We start from the raw sequence: 15,979 nt of genomic DNA, 5'->3' as shown, positions 1-15,979 counted from the left end.
TCCAACACTAATTATAATAATTAATCAATTTAAACTACAAAATAACTGTGTTATAGAACAATTATTATATGTTGTCCGTTTTCTTTTCCTTGTGCTACTGATTATGCGTGACAATTTGATAGATATTAATACATCGATGAGCTGGGGGTCTCACTTACGGCACGTTTGTCTAACACCTTTCTCTATGTGACGTTACAGCCGAAGGGCGGGGCTTAAAGGTGGTTTACATGGGTGCTATAAGTGAGCACAAAGGAAAATTCTGGGCCATTGAAATTTGATTTGAGCACCAGGACAGGAAATTCTTTCTTTTCTCAATCCCGATACCGACCTTTCCGGAATTATGTACACCCCTATTCTTTAGTTAACGAACAGAATGAAAAGTTTAAAAAAAGATAGGATAGCTGAGCTCACAGCACAGCTCATCAGTTTAGGGTTGCCAGATTCTGTAATTCTTTGGTTCAAACCAAGAACGCGCCAAAAGCAAAATTCGGGAAACTGTAGTTGGCAACCTGGCAACGATGTAGGCGGGCTGCTATGAGCAAAGTTTTGTGTAATGAACTTACTCAAGATCCAGTGCTTGAATTAAATTTTTTTACAATTCTTCTTTACTAACCGATAGAACAATTATAAATCTTCGGTAAGTGTTGCTGTGTGTATGCTGAGCGCTACCATTTCCCTACGTAGTGTAACTAAAATCCAACTGCTTAAACTATGTGGCAGTTTTATGTTCACATTATCTTGACAATATTAGTAATAATATTTGTTTTATAATGGTTCGTTTCTTCCATATTCTCCTACACTATTCTTCTCTTGCCACCAGGGATTTGTTTAATGTGGTCTTGGTTATGGACTGCTGCTGCCATCTAAGTCACGTGTGTGGTGCAAGGAGGTTTGTGTTTTTGTTCTAGGCTATGTCCACTTTATGCACAGTTAGGCTAATTGAGACTGGAACTGCAGTTTAAAGTGGGATCCAAACCTCTATGTGCCTCCACCGAATATCGGAGGGATTTTGTAGTTAGGTTAGGCGAGTCAGATTTAGGGCTCTTAGTATTCAATTAACGTCTAAATGCTTTCGTGGTTAGGTTAGGTGGACCAGGTTTAGGGCTTTTAGCATTGCAGTAATTTCCCTAAGTGCTTTCAACATTTCATCATGTTGGTGGAGGTCTTAAGCAACACTACACTCCTTCAAGGCTTGTGTCGACAGTTGTCTTTGGAATGCCTTGTCAATGAGAAGTGGAGATATTTGCCTAAGGTACCTTAACACAGTGGCGACTCGTGGAATTTTTGGGGTGTAGGAAGTTATGGTAAACAGACCGAGGAAAGTTTTCGAAAATGCGTTCAATTACACAGTAACAGTATCGCCTGTACCTTGGATTAGCCATTGGATTTGTAATGTTAGCTGCATGTCCTCCCTGCCTGTCATGTATGGATTAAGAACAGCTTTGCCAATACCAACCTCCTGATAAGAAAAGGTGCTGTTTCAACTCATAAATTACGCTAAATGTGATAAAATTATGCTAGGGTTATTATCATCATTTTCTGATGACTATAGTAGTTTTAAGTTCAATTTTATTTGTGACCGGGGAGGATAAAGAAAAAATGAAAACAAGAGGATGGATCAGGGCCTGTAAAAGCTTGTCCCTTGGTTGGCATACTTCCTGTGGTTTGAAACAAGTCCGCTAGAGAAGTACAAACAAGATCTGGAGATTTTCTTAAAAATAAATATTTCCTCAAAATATCTTCATTAGAATTCAATTTCTCTGTTTCCCAGGGATGCCCGTTTTTGAGATTATGCTAGATTTTCCCATTATGCCAAACAGAGAGTGCTAGATGCCAACGAAGTTCAAATTTTGCTAGGTTTAGAACCATTATGGTAGAGTTGGCATCACTGTTGAGGAACCCACAGGACCTTCCTTGTGGACCGTATAACTGAACAACCCCTCCGCATACCCCTGCCCTCCCTTGCACTGCCCCTCGCCCATCTGTCAAACATTGTTCGGAAATGTCCACTCTGATGCATTTATGGTCCTGTGTTAAAAGTCGCGGCACCCATCTTGCAGATAATTTTCTCATATCCAATTCAACCGGTAAAATGTGATACACCCGTTCGGGTGACATTCCTATATCTTCAGCAATTTCACGCACTTTCAGTTGGCGATCCTCCATGACCAATTTATGCACTTTTTCAATAATTTCTGGGGTAGTAGCACATTTTGGGCGACCACTACGTGGTCTTCTAAGCTGTCCCGACCAAATGTAAACTCGTTTGTCCACTTTGCAACAGTTGAATATGAAGGAGCAGAGTCCCCCAGTGTGTTCAGAAAATCGGCATGAATTTCCTTTGCTTTCTTACCTTTCTTTACGAAGTACTTAATCACTGCTCGAATCTCGATTTTTTCCATCTTCACAAAGCACTGCACGGGAACAACTACAAAGTGACGTCCGCACCACAGATCTCTACCCAGAAAACTGACGCGCCACGTGTTTATTAATAAAGGTAACCAAGAAAGTTCATGCGGTTTTAGTACAAAGAAGAAAAGGTCCAAAACAAATGTGTTTACCTTATATTTATTCTGCAAAATATCCACCATCCGCTTCTACAACCTTCTCCCATCTTTGTACAAGCCTGTAGATGCCATGTTTGAAAAAGTCTTTGTGTAGGGCCGCAAAAAACTGCACCACCACGTTTTCAACCTCCTCGCGAGTTTGGAAATGTCGATTGCGCATATGGTTGTCCATAGACAAAAAATGATGGTAGTCTGATGGAGCGATGTCGGGTGAATACGCTGGATGTGGCAGAAGTTCCCAGCCGAGAGAAGAAATCACCTCCAGGGTCATCTTTGCTGTATGCGGTTTAGCGTTGTCTTGGTGGAAAAGAACACGCTTCCTATTCACTAATGCAGGTTGTTTTTTTGCAAGCTGTTCGGCCACTCTTTGCAATTGCGTGGAGTACACCTCTTTGGTGATGGTTTTACCACTTTCCAAGAACTCATAATGCACAATCCCAGCCGTAGTCCACCAGACACACAGCATCACCTTCCGCTGATGAAGAGCAGGTTTTGCAGTTAAAGGTATGGTGTCATTTGACGATAGCCAATGGTATGAGCGTTTCTTGTTATCGTACATTACCCACTTTTCATCACATGTCAAAATGCGGTCCAAAATTGGACAGTTGTTGTTCCTAGTGAGCAAGGAAGCGCAAATGTTCAGTCGTTGGAGACGGTTCGCAGCAGTCAACTCGTGCGGGACCCACTTACTCAGTTTCCATGATTTGCCAAGCTCATGCAAGTGCACACGAATTGTTTCAGCACTTACCGCAAATAGTTGAGCGAGTTCTTGACACGTTTGATGTGAATCCTCTTCAATTGCTGCCTTCAGTTGGTCCACATCGAGAGATTTCGGTCTGCCCGATCGAGGTTTGTCTGCCAGTGTCTCATCGCCACTCGAGAAGGTATGAAACCACTTTTGCGCTGTCCGTTCACTAATTGTACCTTCTCCAAACGCTGCACATATTTTTCTTGCTGCTTCCGCTCCTTTTGTGCCCAACTTGTACTCATACAGTAAACACACCCTGATTACTGCATTCGACACAGCCATGGTTCACTGTGAATACTTGCTTCCGAACTATCGACTGCGACCTGTTATCTACGTTAGCGGACGTGCGAAGGAATGAGCTTTCCGCCAATCACACATACATGTACCCCTGGTGGCTGAACTGCGTACTACCCCACGAAAACTACGGGCAGTTGTAAAACCGCATGAACTTTCTTGGTTACCTGGTACTATGCGAGAACCTCGTTGTCCTAGCACTGACATCTGGTGGTGATTCCGAGAACTTTTCAAACCACCCTCGTATTATATATATTATAACATTAAAAGTTGTTATAGCTTAAGAATGACCTTACTGCTTTCGTTCAAGCTAAATAGGATTTTCAGCTTTCTACAAAACCTGATTTGCTGTATAAAGCAGAAAAGAAAATAACCTTTTACAAACTTTTATTTCTGAAGTTCTAATTAACATTAACTCTTTCACTGCGGAATTCTCTGGCACACAATATCCCTTGGCTGCGTAATTAAATTTGAAAATATATTTTTTTTTTATAAACAAATAGTGTTCTCAATTACATTGCGTTATATATGAGAGAGAACTTACAAAAGTCATTCCGTGCACTGAAAAACCATTCTATAGTCCATGGTGGTATGATATTTTGAAAAAATTTGAAATTTTGAAGAAAAAAACACATTTTTTTAGAAAGAATAATTTTAAAAAATTACATTGCAAAATATGTTATAGAGAAATTACAAAAGTCATTCCTTGCACTGGCAAACCATTCTGTAGTCCCTGATGGTATGGTATTTCTCAAAACACAGGATGACGCAGAGTGGTGGAGCAGCGTGGAGATTCGTAAGTAGTATCAAGATACTGGGTGGCGAAAACTTCAGTTTGTTCTGCTGTGTGTTCAAATACTGAGCGGGGGAAATATTTGCTAAAACAAGAAAATGGTGTGCTAAATACTGTACTGTCACTAAGTAACTTAGCACTTGCCTGTGTCGAACTTCCCGCACCTAGATCAATGCTGTTTTGCACTCTGCTCCATGATGTTACGGACGGTGGTACAAATTCTTCATCAGACACTACACAATCACTGTCACCACTTGAAGTCTCATAAAAACTGTCGCTATTATCGTCACAACTTAATTCACCTTCTGATTCTGAGTCGGCAAATAACAGTTGAGTAACATCATTATCAGACAAATGTTGACGACTTGACGAAGCCATGTTGTTTACATTCAAACATGCATTTGAAACTGACATGTCAGAGCACTCAACGTTCGTATGTCAAAGAATTCCAAACGGAGGCGTAATTAGCGACATCATACGGATAAAAACAAAACTACAAGTTCAAATAGTTCCAAATACTATCAACAGATGTCAGAAGGCTACTAAAAGCGACGTACTGCGGAAATGCAACACCCGCAGCGAGTGGAAGTATGAACTCGCAATAATGCAACTTCCCCGGAGCAAGGCACCTGGTGTGCTGTGCATAAATGCGACGACCGCAGCGAAAGAGTTAAACAATTATGAAGGAGGTCCTTGGTAAGTTCCCTTCACCTGATTTATACTGAAAGGTTCAGATACAGGAATTTACGGGGAGTGCCCTGATTGTATCGGTGAAGATTCAAAAATGTAACCATACTTAAAAACTAAAACAAGATAGAAGCTAATATAACACATTGAAAAATATTACTCACGGTTGTATAGTTCAGCGCTGTACTTTTAACTTTGTAATGATCGACGCTAAAAAGGCCATATATTTGAAAGCTCTCAACTCTTAAAGAAGACTCACTATCAAAATCACTGAGCACTTATATTCTTCAACTTCTGGTTAGCACTTCCTCTACATTCCTCCTGTCTGTATCCTTAAAATGTTGCGGTAGAAGCCACCTCTCGCAGATTCATCACACTACAAGTCTTGTTCACTTTTGGGCTCGAACTATCCATGCCCTTTTGTGTTTCGCGGTGACGACATCTAAAAATGTCAACAGCTCCAACGACTGCAAACTTTTCGCATTTTTCCAGCAACGCATGCACGGACATCAACCACAAAGGCAGACGCTGTAACTCTCTTTCACCGACTGTTGCAACAAACCTTTGCCCGATATTCACGAGTGCTTATTTTCCATTGTCTTTGGGACTCAGTCTATTATTTAAGAGGGGTGTGAAGTCTTTTTTATAGAAGCCACCTCTCGCCGATAAGTCCTACAACAATCGGTTATACTATATGTTGCCATGAACCATGCACGGGTAGCCCCACAAACCATTCACGGATAGCCCCACGAACCATTTCGAGTAAGGTTAGATTAGGTTAGGCAAGCTTAGTTAAAATTTTGTTCCAAAACAATGCGAAACAACTGGAAAAAAAATCCACTTATATCGGCTTTTTTCCCTATTTTCACACGTGACCCCTGCATTTTAACGACAGATTCATGATTAGAAGGCCAAATTTAGTTAGTATACCAAAAATTAATGAAATTTGAGACATTCTCTATATTCTTCATTCGCTCCTTATTGTCACCAAGGATAAAATTCACTGTAAGAATCATTTCAACAATGTGCAATACTACTTTGTCTTCCTCTCATGAAACTTTGGTAAAATCGTTTTAAACATTTAGAACCATTACCAAGAAATTATGATTTGAAAAGTAGCTTACGCTAGAATTTGCCCTTTGCAGATAACAGTTGTTCTTTGTTTACCTTCGACCCACGCACATAGTTATGGCAGAATTTCTTGGGAGGCTCAAGTGGGTTTCGTTTCATGCTTGAAACAAGATGTTACATGATCAGGTGTTACAATCATTTATGTAGGCTACTTTATTTTCATGCAAAGGACCCTAAGTCTTACCCACCTAACTTAACAACGAAAGCATTTACGGATGTGGTACCCCTTTACACCCCATGCACATGAAGTAGATGGCAGAAGCAGACCATATCCAAGGCCACAGGAAACGAATGGCTGCTCCCATACAAGGAATTACATAGGAGTATATTGTAATGATCCTGCGAGGTCATCACAATTATTTAGTTTCTGAGTGTTGTTATTCTATGTTAATAACTAACTCTGTCAACGTTATTTATATTAACCATTCTTTGTAAATGGTAATAATGAGGTCAGGTGCTTTGTGTTAGCATATTATGCTGAGTTGTAATGTTAATCAGTCCCTGCGTGGTCGCAAAGAATATGTATTATTTATCTGATAATTGTATATTAACGTTTAGCACACGTTTAATATTATATGTATTCATTGTTTGTGCCTTGTGCACGTAGTTCAATTGTCTGCCGTAGAGATGGCCTTGCCTGCTCTAGCACAGTTCCACGTAGTTCGCGTGAACGGCGCTAGAGGCGCTACTTGAACCGAGGCTATATAACCAGCCGCGGAGCAGATTTTCTTCAGTTGGCTTTCAGGTCGGCTCACGATAAGATCTCTCTTACCAACTGACCCGGAAGAAAGGAGCACTCCGCTCTTGCGAGAGGCCAAGCACCCGAGAAAAGCCGCACTCCGCCTTCCAGCGAGAGAGGTTGAACTCTGCCTTTAGCAAGAGAACCCACTCCACTTTCGAGTGAGAGATACCCACTCCGCTTATTGGCGAGAGAGAAAAACTCCACTTTAGAGTGAGAGTACCCGCTCCGCTTGTTGCGAGAGGTTTCCTCCCCCCATCAACCTGCGGCACCCCACCAGGGTAGTGTGGTGTGGGGTTTCTAGGCAACCGCCCAGAAGGTAAATTACAGGTCAGTGAAATACTTCGGTTATCGTGAGGGTGACCCTAATAGATGCCCCTTTGTTCCCCGAAAGCCAACAGTTCCCTGTAAAAGCCTGCAGCTATAGAAGTCGGCGCTAGCAAGGGACTGCACTTCCTGACGTTTGTTGGAGCTAAGGATACGACCCCAGAGGACAGCAGCAGCAGTGTATCTGTTCCCAGTTTACGGCAGTTTGCAGAAGCCATTCTCCCCCCATTGTGTGGCAATATATTGGCCAAGTGAGTGTAATATCCTACACGGGCGTGTGCTAAACTTACAACGTTTATAGTTGCATAAGTGTATCCAGCTACGTTCATTAAACTTTCTCTAACGTTGGGCTGTGCACTTATTCCCGAACCCTGAGTGAAATAGAGTCTCATGCCACCGCTGGAGAAAAGGTTAGCATAATGGGTAAAACTTTGCAGAGCGTATGGTGCTACTGATTGGTCGTGGCCAAGTTAGTAGACTTGCATCCAGCTGACGTGCTCGTGTAGGTGTAGTAGGCACCCTTTCCCGAGCAGGAAGGACGTTGCAAAGTTAATTGGCATCCCAACGTGGGGCTCGATTGTGCACAACGTGGCGCCCGAAGTGGAAATATGTAAGTGTAGCCCGATAGTGCCAAACTAGTGTGGACACTGTGTCAAGTTGTTTGGTGACTTAACGTTGAGATCAATAAGAAAGTTAATTGGTACACAGTAGAGCCCGAAGCAATGTTATTTGACTCTTACATAGTGGAACCTGAGGCAAAGTTATATTGTGTCAGCACGTGAGCCGATACAGTAGTTTTGCAAAGTTAATTGGTTCTTATGCCGTGGGACCCGAAGATAACATTTCTGAACTGTTAACATTACTCGCGAGTGCAGCATTAGAGTGAAGCACCCTTGCAAAATAATTTGCCGCTTTTAAAGTGATGAACTTACATGAAAACATGGAAGGTGATAAATCAGGGAAGAATCTCCGAAGTAGATCTAAGAGAACAATGGATCTAGAGACTGAATTTGCTTGCTGTAGAAACCAGGGAGAGCTAAAGGACTCATTCCAGTGTAGCCAGTGTCATAAAAATTTCCATTGGCACTGTGAAGGTAAAGAAATTACTAATAGAACCGAAGGTGAACTTTTGTGTCAGACGTGTTTGCCAATGCCTGCCGTAGCCTCAGATCCTGAGCCTAGTTTCTCTACTCAGACATCAGCAGTTCCAGGCTTACTAGAGTGGTTGATGAAGGATAAAGAGGAAAGGAAAAACAAAAAGATTGAGGAAGAAAAACAGCGGAAGAAATAAATGGCAGCTAGAAAGAAAGATATGCTTGATGTTACTCGCTTGATTGAATCACTTGAAGAAAAAAGAGAACTTGAGAAGTGCGAATTTGAAGAGAAAAGAGAATTTGAGAAAAAGGAATCAGAAGCTAGGAGACAAGAAGACTTGGAAATGTTTCGCAAATTAGTGGAAAGTCTAGAAGAAAAGAGAAAACAAGAGAAGGAGGAGGAAGATGAAAAACATAGAAGAGAGTTACAGGCACTTACTGGGCAATTAAAGGAAGATATTTGCCAAGTCGCTAAAAAGTTAAATGAACGAGTAGGGGAAGTAGTCAGCCAACAATTGGAGTCTTGGAAAGATAAAGTTGAAGAAAACATAAGTACTTGCCTGGAATTGGTGGGGCAACTGCTAGAGAAAATGAAATTATATGAAAGTAATGAAGACAAAGTAAAGGAACTTGAGTCTGTGGTACAATCCTTAGAGGAGCGGTCTAGTGCTATTGAGAAGTCAGTGATTGAAAAAGTGAACCTATTGGAAGCTAAATCCCAGAGACTTGAAACTGTTCTTCGGGAAGAATTGAAGGAACAGAGTGAAATGTTTATTCACAGAATCAATGCTCTGCAGGAGGAAATGAAGAGTGTGCATGAAACTTTCCGTAAGGATAATTCAAATTTGTCTTGTTCTGATAGATGCATCCATCCCAGTGTTTCTCCTAATAAACAACCTTACATTGCCAGGAACTTGTACTCGACAGATCCTACCCAAGTGGATGAAAGAAGAAAACCTCTCGAGGGTTATAATAAAGACGAATCCCCTCGTAGAAGAAAGAGTTATTATAAGATGCCAAGAATGTCTGATATAGCCTGCCTTCCAAAATTCAGCGGCAACATAGAAGCGCAGTCAGCTGAAAAGTATCTGCGGGATCTCAATGTAAGTTTTGAACTGATGCAGGTACCAGATAACTATCGTCTTGAATTGTTACCTCGTGTTTACAGGCAATGCAGAACATTGGTTGTCGGGAAATATAGACGACTTCGATGACTACGATGACTTTTGTGACAAATTCAGGGAGGAATTTGCCTCTGAAAGGGCAAAACAGAGACAATTGGCTGCTGTTAGAAACAGACGTTTTAATCGGGAAGTTCACAAGAACTTAGAAAGCTATGCTTGGAGTGTTTACGCTGCATATCGTAATTTGGCTGTGAGTTTCAGGGAAAGTGAAGTTGTTAGCCTAATTATTGGTCAGTTGCCATACCGAGTGCGAAATCTCTGTTTAGCTCGTGCTCCAAAGCAGATGAATCAGTTGGCTTAGTTTTTAAAGGACTTTGATTTATTTGATGAACCTGAGGCTTGGAGAAATAAATCTGAACTCAGAAGCAGGGAAGATAAAAATCACAGTAATCTTCAAGTACGTGGTGTTGAAGTTCGCACAGCAGATGAAGATCAAAGTAGTCAAAGTTCCAGAAGCTTGAACACTCAACGTAATAGAGGGCGATTTGAGCGTTCCAGACGTGGTGAACCAAGGAGAAATTTCCAAAGGTATCAAGATAGAAACTGGAGATCTGGTGCCCAGAGAGAAGGACTTAATAGAGATGAACCTCGTACTTCCAGGACATACTACTCTGGAAATCAGCAATGAGAATATGAGCCCCCAGATGCAGAAAATCAATGGTCTTTTTGAAGAGAAAGAGTGGTCGAAAATACTAGAGACTTTCTAAGCAACCAGAGGTCACAGTCGTGTCAGACTAATTAGTGTGTGACTTCTCTCCTGCACTCTTAGCTTATAGCATCCAAGAATTCCGAGTGTAAGAGATTTAAAAACTTGAAGAAGTGACAGATGTCAGAAGCAAACTGTTAATTTGAATGTTAAAATTTTTTCAGAAATTCTAATATGAAGTAAGAACTTTAAATTTCTTCAAAATTTTTCCCCAAGGGAGGGGCATTTGTAATGATCCTGCGAGGTCATCACAATTATTTAGTTTCTGAGTGTTATTATTCTATGTTAATAACTAACTCTGTCAATGTTATTTATATTAACCATTCTTTGTAAATGGTAATAATGAGGTCAGGTGCTATGTGTTAGCATATTATGCTGAGTTGTAATGTTAATCAGTCCCTGCGTGGTCGCAAAGAATATGTATTATTTATCTGATAATTGTATATTAACGTTTAGCACACGTTTAATATTATATGTATTCATTGTTTGTGCCTTGTGCACGTAGTTCAATTGTCCCTCACGATACCGAGATGGCCTTGCCTGCTCTAGCATGGTTCCAACGTAGTTCGCTCCTCGTGAACGGCGCTAGAGGCCGCTAGTTGAAGAGGAGGACCTCTCTCAACAAGCGCGGGCAGCTCTCTCTTCTAAGTTGGAGTTTAGGTCGGCTCACGCCAATAACGAGTCTCTCTCCACTGCGGAAGTAAGGAGCTCGCTCTTGCGAGCAGGCAAGCCGCACTCCGCCTTCCAGCGAGAGAGGTTGAACTCTGCCTTTAGCAAGAGAACCCACTCCACTTTCGAGTGAGAGATACCCACTCCGCTTATTGGCGAGAGAGAAAAACTCCACTTTAGAGTGAGAGTACCCGCTCCGCTTGTTGCGAGAGGTTTCCTCCCCCCATCAACCTGCGGCACCCCACCAGGGTAGTGTGGTGTGGGGTTTCTAGGCAACCGCCCAGAAGGTAAATTACAGGTCAGTGAAATACTTCGGTTATCGTGAGGGTGACCCTAATAGATGCCCCTTTGTTCCCCGAAAGCCAACAGTTCCCTGTAAAAGCCTGCAGCTATAGAAGTCGGCGCTAGCAAGGGACTGCACTTCCTGACGTTTGTTGGAGCTAAGGATACGACCCCAGAGGACAGCAGCAGCAGTGTATCTGTTCCCAGTTTACGGCAGTTTGCAGAAGCCATTCTCCCCCCATTGTGTGGCAATATATTGGCCAAGTGAGTGTAATATCCTACACGGGTGTGTGCTAAACTTACAACGTTTATAGTTGCATAAGTGTATCCAGCTATGTTCATTAAACTTTCACTAACGTTGGGCTGTGTACTTATTCCCGAACCCTGAGTGAAATAGAGTCTCATGCCATCGCTGGAGAAAAGGTTAGCATAATGGGTAAAACTTTGCAGAGCGTATGGTGCTACTGATTGGTCGTGGCCAAGTTAGTAGACTTGCATCCAGCTGACGTGCTCGTGTAGGTGTAGTAGGCACCCTTTCTCGAGCAGGACGTTGCAATATGAAAGGGAAAAACTGTTCTCCAGAAAATATGCAGTCCGTGATCACAAAGAATCTGTCTGATGTAGGGTCATTCCACGTGAAATCACCTAATTGAAAGACGAAAAGTTGCTTCTTAGTCACAGATTTGCATCCATTCTTTTTTACTGGTAGATACTTGGTCCAATGTGACAAGTATGTAATATTAGACTTGTTCAACAAATATGTCGAATGTTACAAATTTTTGGAAATTTGAAGATTATCAGAAATTGGGTGGACGAACGAACACACCATGTGACACAAAACGTGTTATATCTCGGAAAGTACGTGGAGTATTGTGATGGAGAGGAGATGGACAGTCCTAACTGAAAATAACAGTGTTACCACTCTTACCTGTTCATAAAGTAGAACAATATTTAAAGAAATAATTTGTTGCGAGGAAAAAGAAATTTACATTGGGTAATTTTTTGATAGGGAATCCCAGGTTTTATCACAATGAAAATTGTTACACAGCATAACCAATACATACTTATTTTTCATAGTAAAAATATCACAGATTTCAGTATTGGGTGTATGAACCAATGAAAAATGATAGAAAGCTGTAGTGAAGTTTCCTTTTTTAGTTAAACCTCCTTGAAAATGCTCGATTTTCATTTTTTTAAAAAAATTTAGTCCCTATATCTCTGATGGAGGATCACTTGGGCATTCTGAATTGTGTACGGCCGTTTGCTACAATGTTTTTGCTTATAAACAAAAGTTACCCGAAGTAGATTGCTCAAATAGTCTCAGAGATATAATGTTTTTTTCTGAAATAAGTGTAAAAATTTAAAAATCGCACGCAAAGGCCTCTGCCAGAGAGGGGTTACTTTCGAAAACCAGCTCGGGAGTCTAAAGGTTAAGTTTGTAAATACGATATTGTTGGAAGAAACCAAAATTTGTAGAACTTGCTTTCCTTAAAGTTATTTCGTAATCGTACAGAATGGAATGGACATGGAGCAATTGTTCCAATCATTTCTAACAGTGGCATGCTCTGAGGAGTAGCTAGTCTAGCAGAGATAGATCAATCAATCTCACGTCTCTAATTATTTTCAAATCACAAATTTATTGTCTTGATGCCACAGTTCATATACAACATTTTTTGCGCTTCTCGTCCCTCGATGTGATCAGCGGGTAAGGCTGGATACCCTAGCTGGCTTTCCCTCCACCTGACCAGTTCCAGGTATAGACATCAGCCTGAAGGGAAAAGGAAGTTTTCTGCCTTTACCTCCCTTTCCCCCCCCCCCTGCTCCAATGGTTGAAAGTCCTTGCTTTCAGGTCCTCCAGTCTATCTCCTATAGGACAGATAGGGGATTGGTGTCCCTTCGATTCCCTTGTAAATTCTCTAAAGAACTGGGGGGGAAAATTTCTGCAGTACTTATGTTCTCTGTATTTACGCGACAACTTTTTACACGTTGTACAATATGTATGTAGTATAATATGGGATGTAGTTTTATTTGTATATGAATGGGAATGTGCTTGTATTATGTGCAGACAAAAATGTTATGGTTATGCATTCTTGTTCCTATGTGTTGTAGTCTGCAGTGAATGATGAAATAATTTGGAATGAAATATGTATCCCAGAACTCCAGAAGCCAAATGAATATGGTTAAAGAAACTACAAAAAAAGTGTGCTTTGTTCCCTGTTTATCCCCTCTAATAAATTTAATTTTTGCCACCTTCCATCACTTTTTCTAGCTGTATAGATTTAATCGCGATAAGTAGTTAATGAGCTTATGGACGTCTTGAGGAACAATCATAATCAGAGAACTCTTCACCCCTGATTTCACAGTGCCCTGCAGATGCACTGGGAGGAAATTATTTGTATTTTTTTATCCTTTCTTTAGCATTGCTTTTCCATCACTGTACATAACTGCTGCCATGACGTATGAACGTTGATTAAATTAAATGGATGAAGAGTGGTTACAAAGGAACACTCATGCACAGGCCAGGGCTCGAGCCTGGATCCTTCAGTAACGAGATCTTGAGATGGAGAAATTAGGGAAATCAAGCAATGCAATTTTTTTGGAAAAACGTTAATCATATACAAATGTGGTGTTTCAAAAATCCAATTGAAATTTACGTACCACTGAGTAAATACGCAGTTTGCTTTACAGATACCATGTATCCGAATAGTTAGAGCTTTCCACTCATCTTTGTTGTCGGCCGACCTCCGTGGGGGAGTGCAAGTACCGGTACCGGTGGAGGCACATAGTGGTTTGGATCCCACTTTATACTGTAGGTCCAGTCCCGATTAGCAAACACCAAATCAACCAACCGCGGGAGAGTGGTTATCACTGCATGCTACGACACCAGGAGTTCCGGGTTCAAATCCAGACCTCGGCATGTCTGTTATTTGTGTTTGTCTCTTCATTAATTGTAATGTATCATCTTCGCGATTAACCAAATGTGCCAGTAGCATAAATCAAATCATTGATTGATTGTTTGTTTTGTTTAGTTTTACTTCGCTTTTCCTCCACTTTTGACTAATTGTGAAGATGATACGATAAAATTGATGAAGGGACAAAGACAAATAACACCCATGCCCAGATCGGGGTTTGAACCCAGGATCTCTGGCTTAGTAGTCAAATCAACATGTTTTGGATTTTCGAAGGGGGGGGGGGGGATTAACGTGTACTCCTTCTCAGTAGTCCTTCCTCATTTTGCAATCTTTTCCTTTCTTTGACGTTGTATTTTTAGGATTGATTGATTTGATTTATTTTACTTCGCTTTTTGTGCCACGTTTGGCTAATTTGCGAAGATGGGGATGAGTGATGACATGATGAAATTGATCAATAGACACTCACAAACATCCATGCCCAGGCCAGGATTTGAACCTGGGACCCCTGGCATTATAGCGTGATGTGCTAACCACTCTGCCATGGGGGCCGGCTCTATTTTTTGGAATACTGGGCCCTAAAGTGGGGGTAGGGGGAATTATGACCTACACCAACCTCCCTTGGGAACGCCACTGATTGCTACCCTAAGTGTTAACATCACCGCACGTCACTGATTTCTAATGCAAAAATGTGCTTCCATTTCGGACATAAAAAAGTTCCAATTATAATCAAAATCTTTCCATTGTTAATGAAGATAGCTGTGCAAACTAAATTCACCATGGTGTCCATCCGCCTGTCTCCAAATTTGGAGATGGAAACCAACATGCACCTCTGGTTAGATCATTTGATTGCCCACCACCATTGTCACAAAAGCATTTCCTTTTATCGCTGGTGAACCCCAAACGAAAGGCCATCTTTCCAGGTGGTTGCCAGATCGTGCTACAACTTGCTTCACCCTTTCTGCCCTAACCCTATAATGGCTGAACTTTATTCAACTTTAACTGAAATTCATACAATACACTTCCTAACAATCATTATGAGTTACAGTAGATATATTAAAATGAATGTATTTGTACTTTATTACAAACAGTTATTGTTATTAATACAGATCAAACACTAATACCAATACTTGTTCCTCTTTATCGCCAAGCACTGAATAGCTTGCCACCTCTTTCTTTAATGCTATTACCAATTGTAACAATCATTCCTAGTAAAAGTGCAAAATACTAATGAAAATAATAATTACAAGTGGAGGATGTAAATTTGTGTCCTTGTTAAATAATTTTTAAAGTGTTAAAAAGTATTATTTAGGCTCTGAATGCATAACTTTATTTAAAGCAGATGTCAATATGGTGTGAGGTATAGAATGATGGACGACCTTGATCCAGCCGCTAACAAGATTTTGCAGAAACTTCAGGAGCTCCAGGACTGGCAACGTAAGCAGCAGGAAAGGCTCCTGCAGCAGCAGCGAGATCAGAGAGAAGTCCTGTCGAAGGAGCAGAGAAGAATCTATGAAGTTTTTGGTTTGGGAACTATTGGTAAGGTCATTATTTCTATCATGATTCAAAACATTTCAACAGTGGAAAAGCATCCTGTATCTGTCATACCTTATACAAAGAGGCATGCATATTTCGTTTTTGACAAAAACACAAAATGTGAAATAACACATTGTAATGTTAATTTTTCATGTTTCTGAAAGGTGTGAGATGCATTTTCCCACCCTGCTTTGTCACGAAATAGAACCTTAAACACGAAATTTAGAGTTTATTTGCCGAAGCGACACTTTCTAAAGTCAGAATTATCCTGAGAGTTATGCAATTCACGGAAAAATGGTTAATTCTGCTGTAA

General features: G+C 40.9%; 1 protein-coding gene and 1 pseudogene across 2 annotated transcripts in view; one reads left to right on the top strand and one right to left on the bottom strand.

Moving 5' to 3' along the window:
* Positions 1-522: 522 nt before the first annotated feature.
* Sas-4 (spindle assembly abnormal 4) overlaps positions 523-15,979 on the top strand; it is a 61,371-nt gene continuing 45,914 nt past the window's right edge. Inside the window, exons 1-2 of one of the 2 annotated variants that reach the window (XM_083140428.1) lie at positions 523-637; positions 15,473-15,669. In XM_083140428.1, the coding sequence (XP_082996554.1) occupies positions 15,498-15,669 (172 nt within the window). In that variant the 5' untranslated portion in view covers positions 523-637; positions 15,473-15,497. Of the gene's footprint in view, positions 638-15,469; positions 15,670-15,979 lie in introns of both variants that reach the window. The other variant, XM_083140427.1, reaches the window with a different exon arrangement.
* LOC146002209 (histone-lysine N-methyltransferase SETMAR pseudogene) lies at positions 2,569-3,597 on the bottom strand (annotated as a pseudogene).

This window comes from Lepisma saccharinum, chromosome 18 (genome assembly GCF_977018435.1).
Source record: "Lepisma saccharinum chromosome 18, izLepSacc3.1, whole genome shotgun sequence".
Lineage (NCBI taxonomy): Eukaryota > Metazoa > Arthropoda > Insecta > Zygentoma > Lepismatidae > Lepisma > Lepisma saccharinum.
The sequence above is the reverse complement of the archived record's forward strand: the minus strand, read 5'-3'. Positions and strand labels throughout refer to the sequence as shown.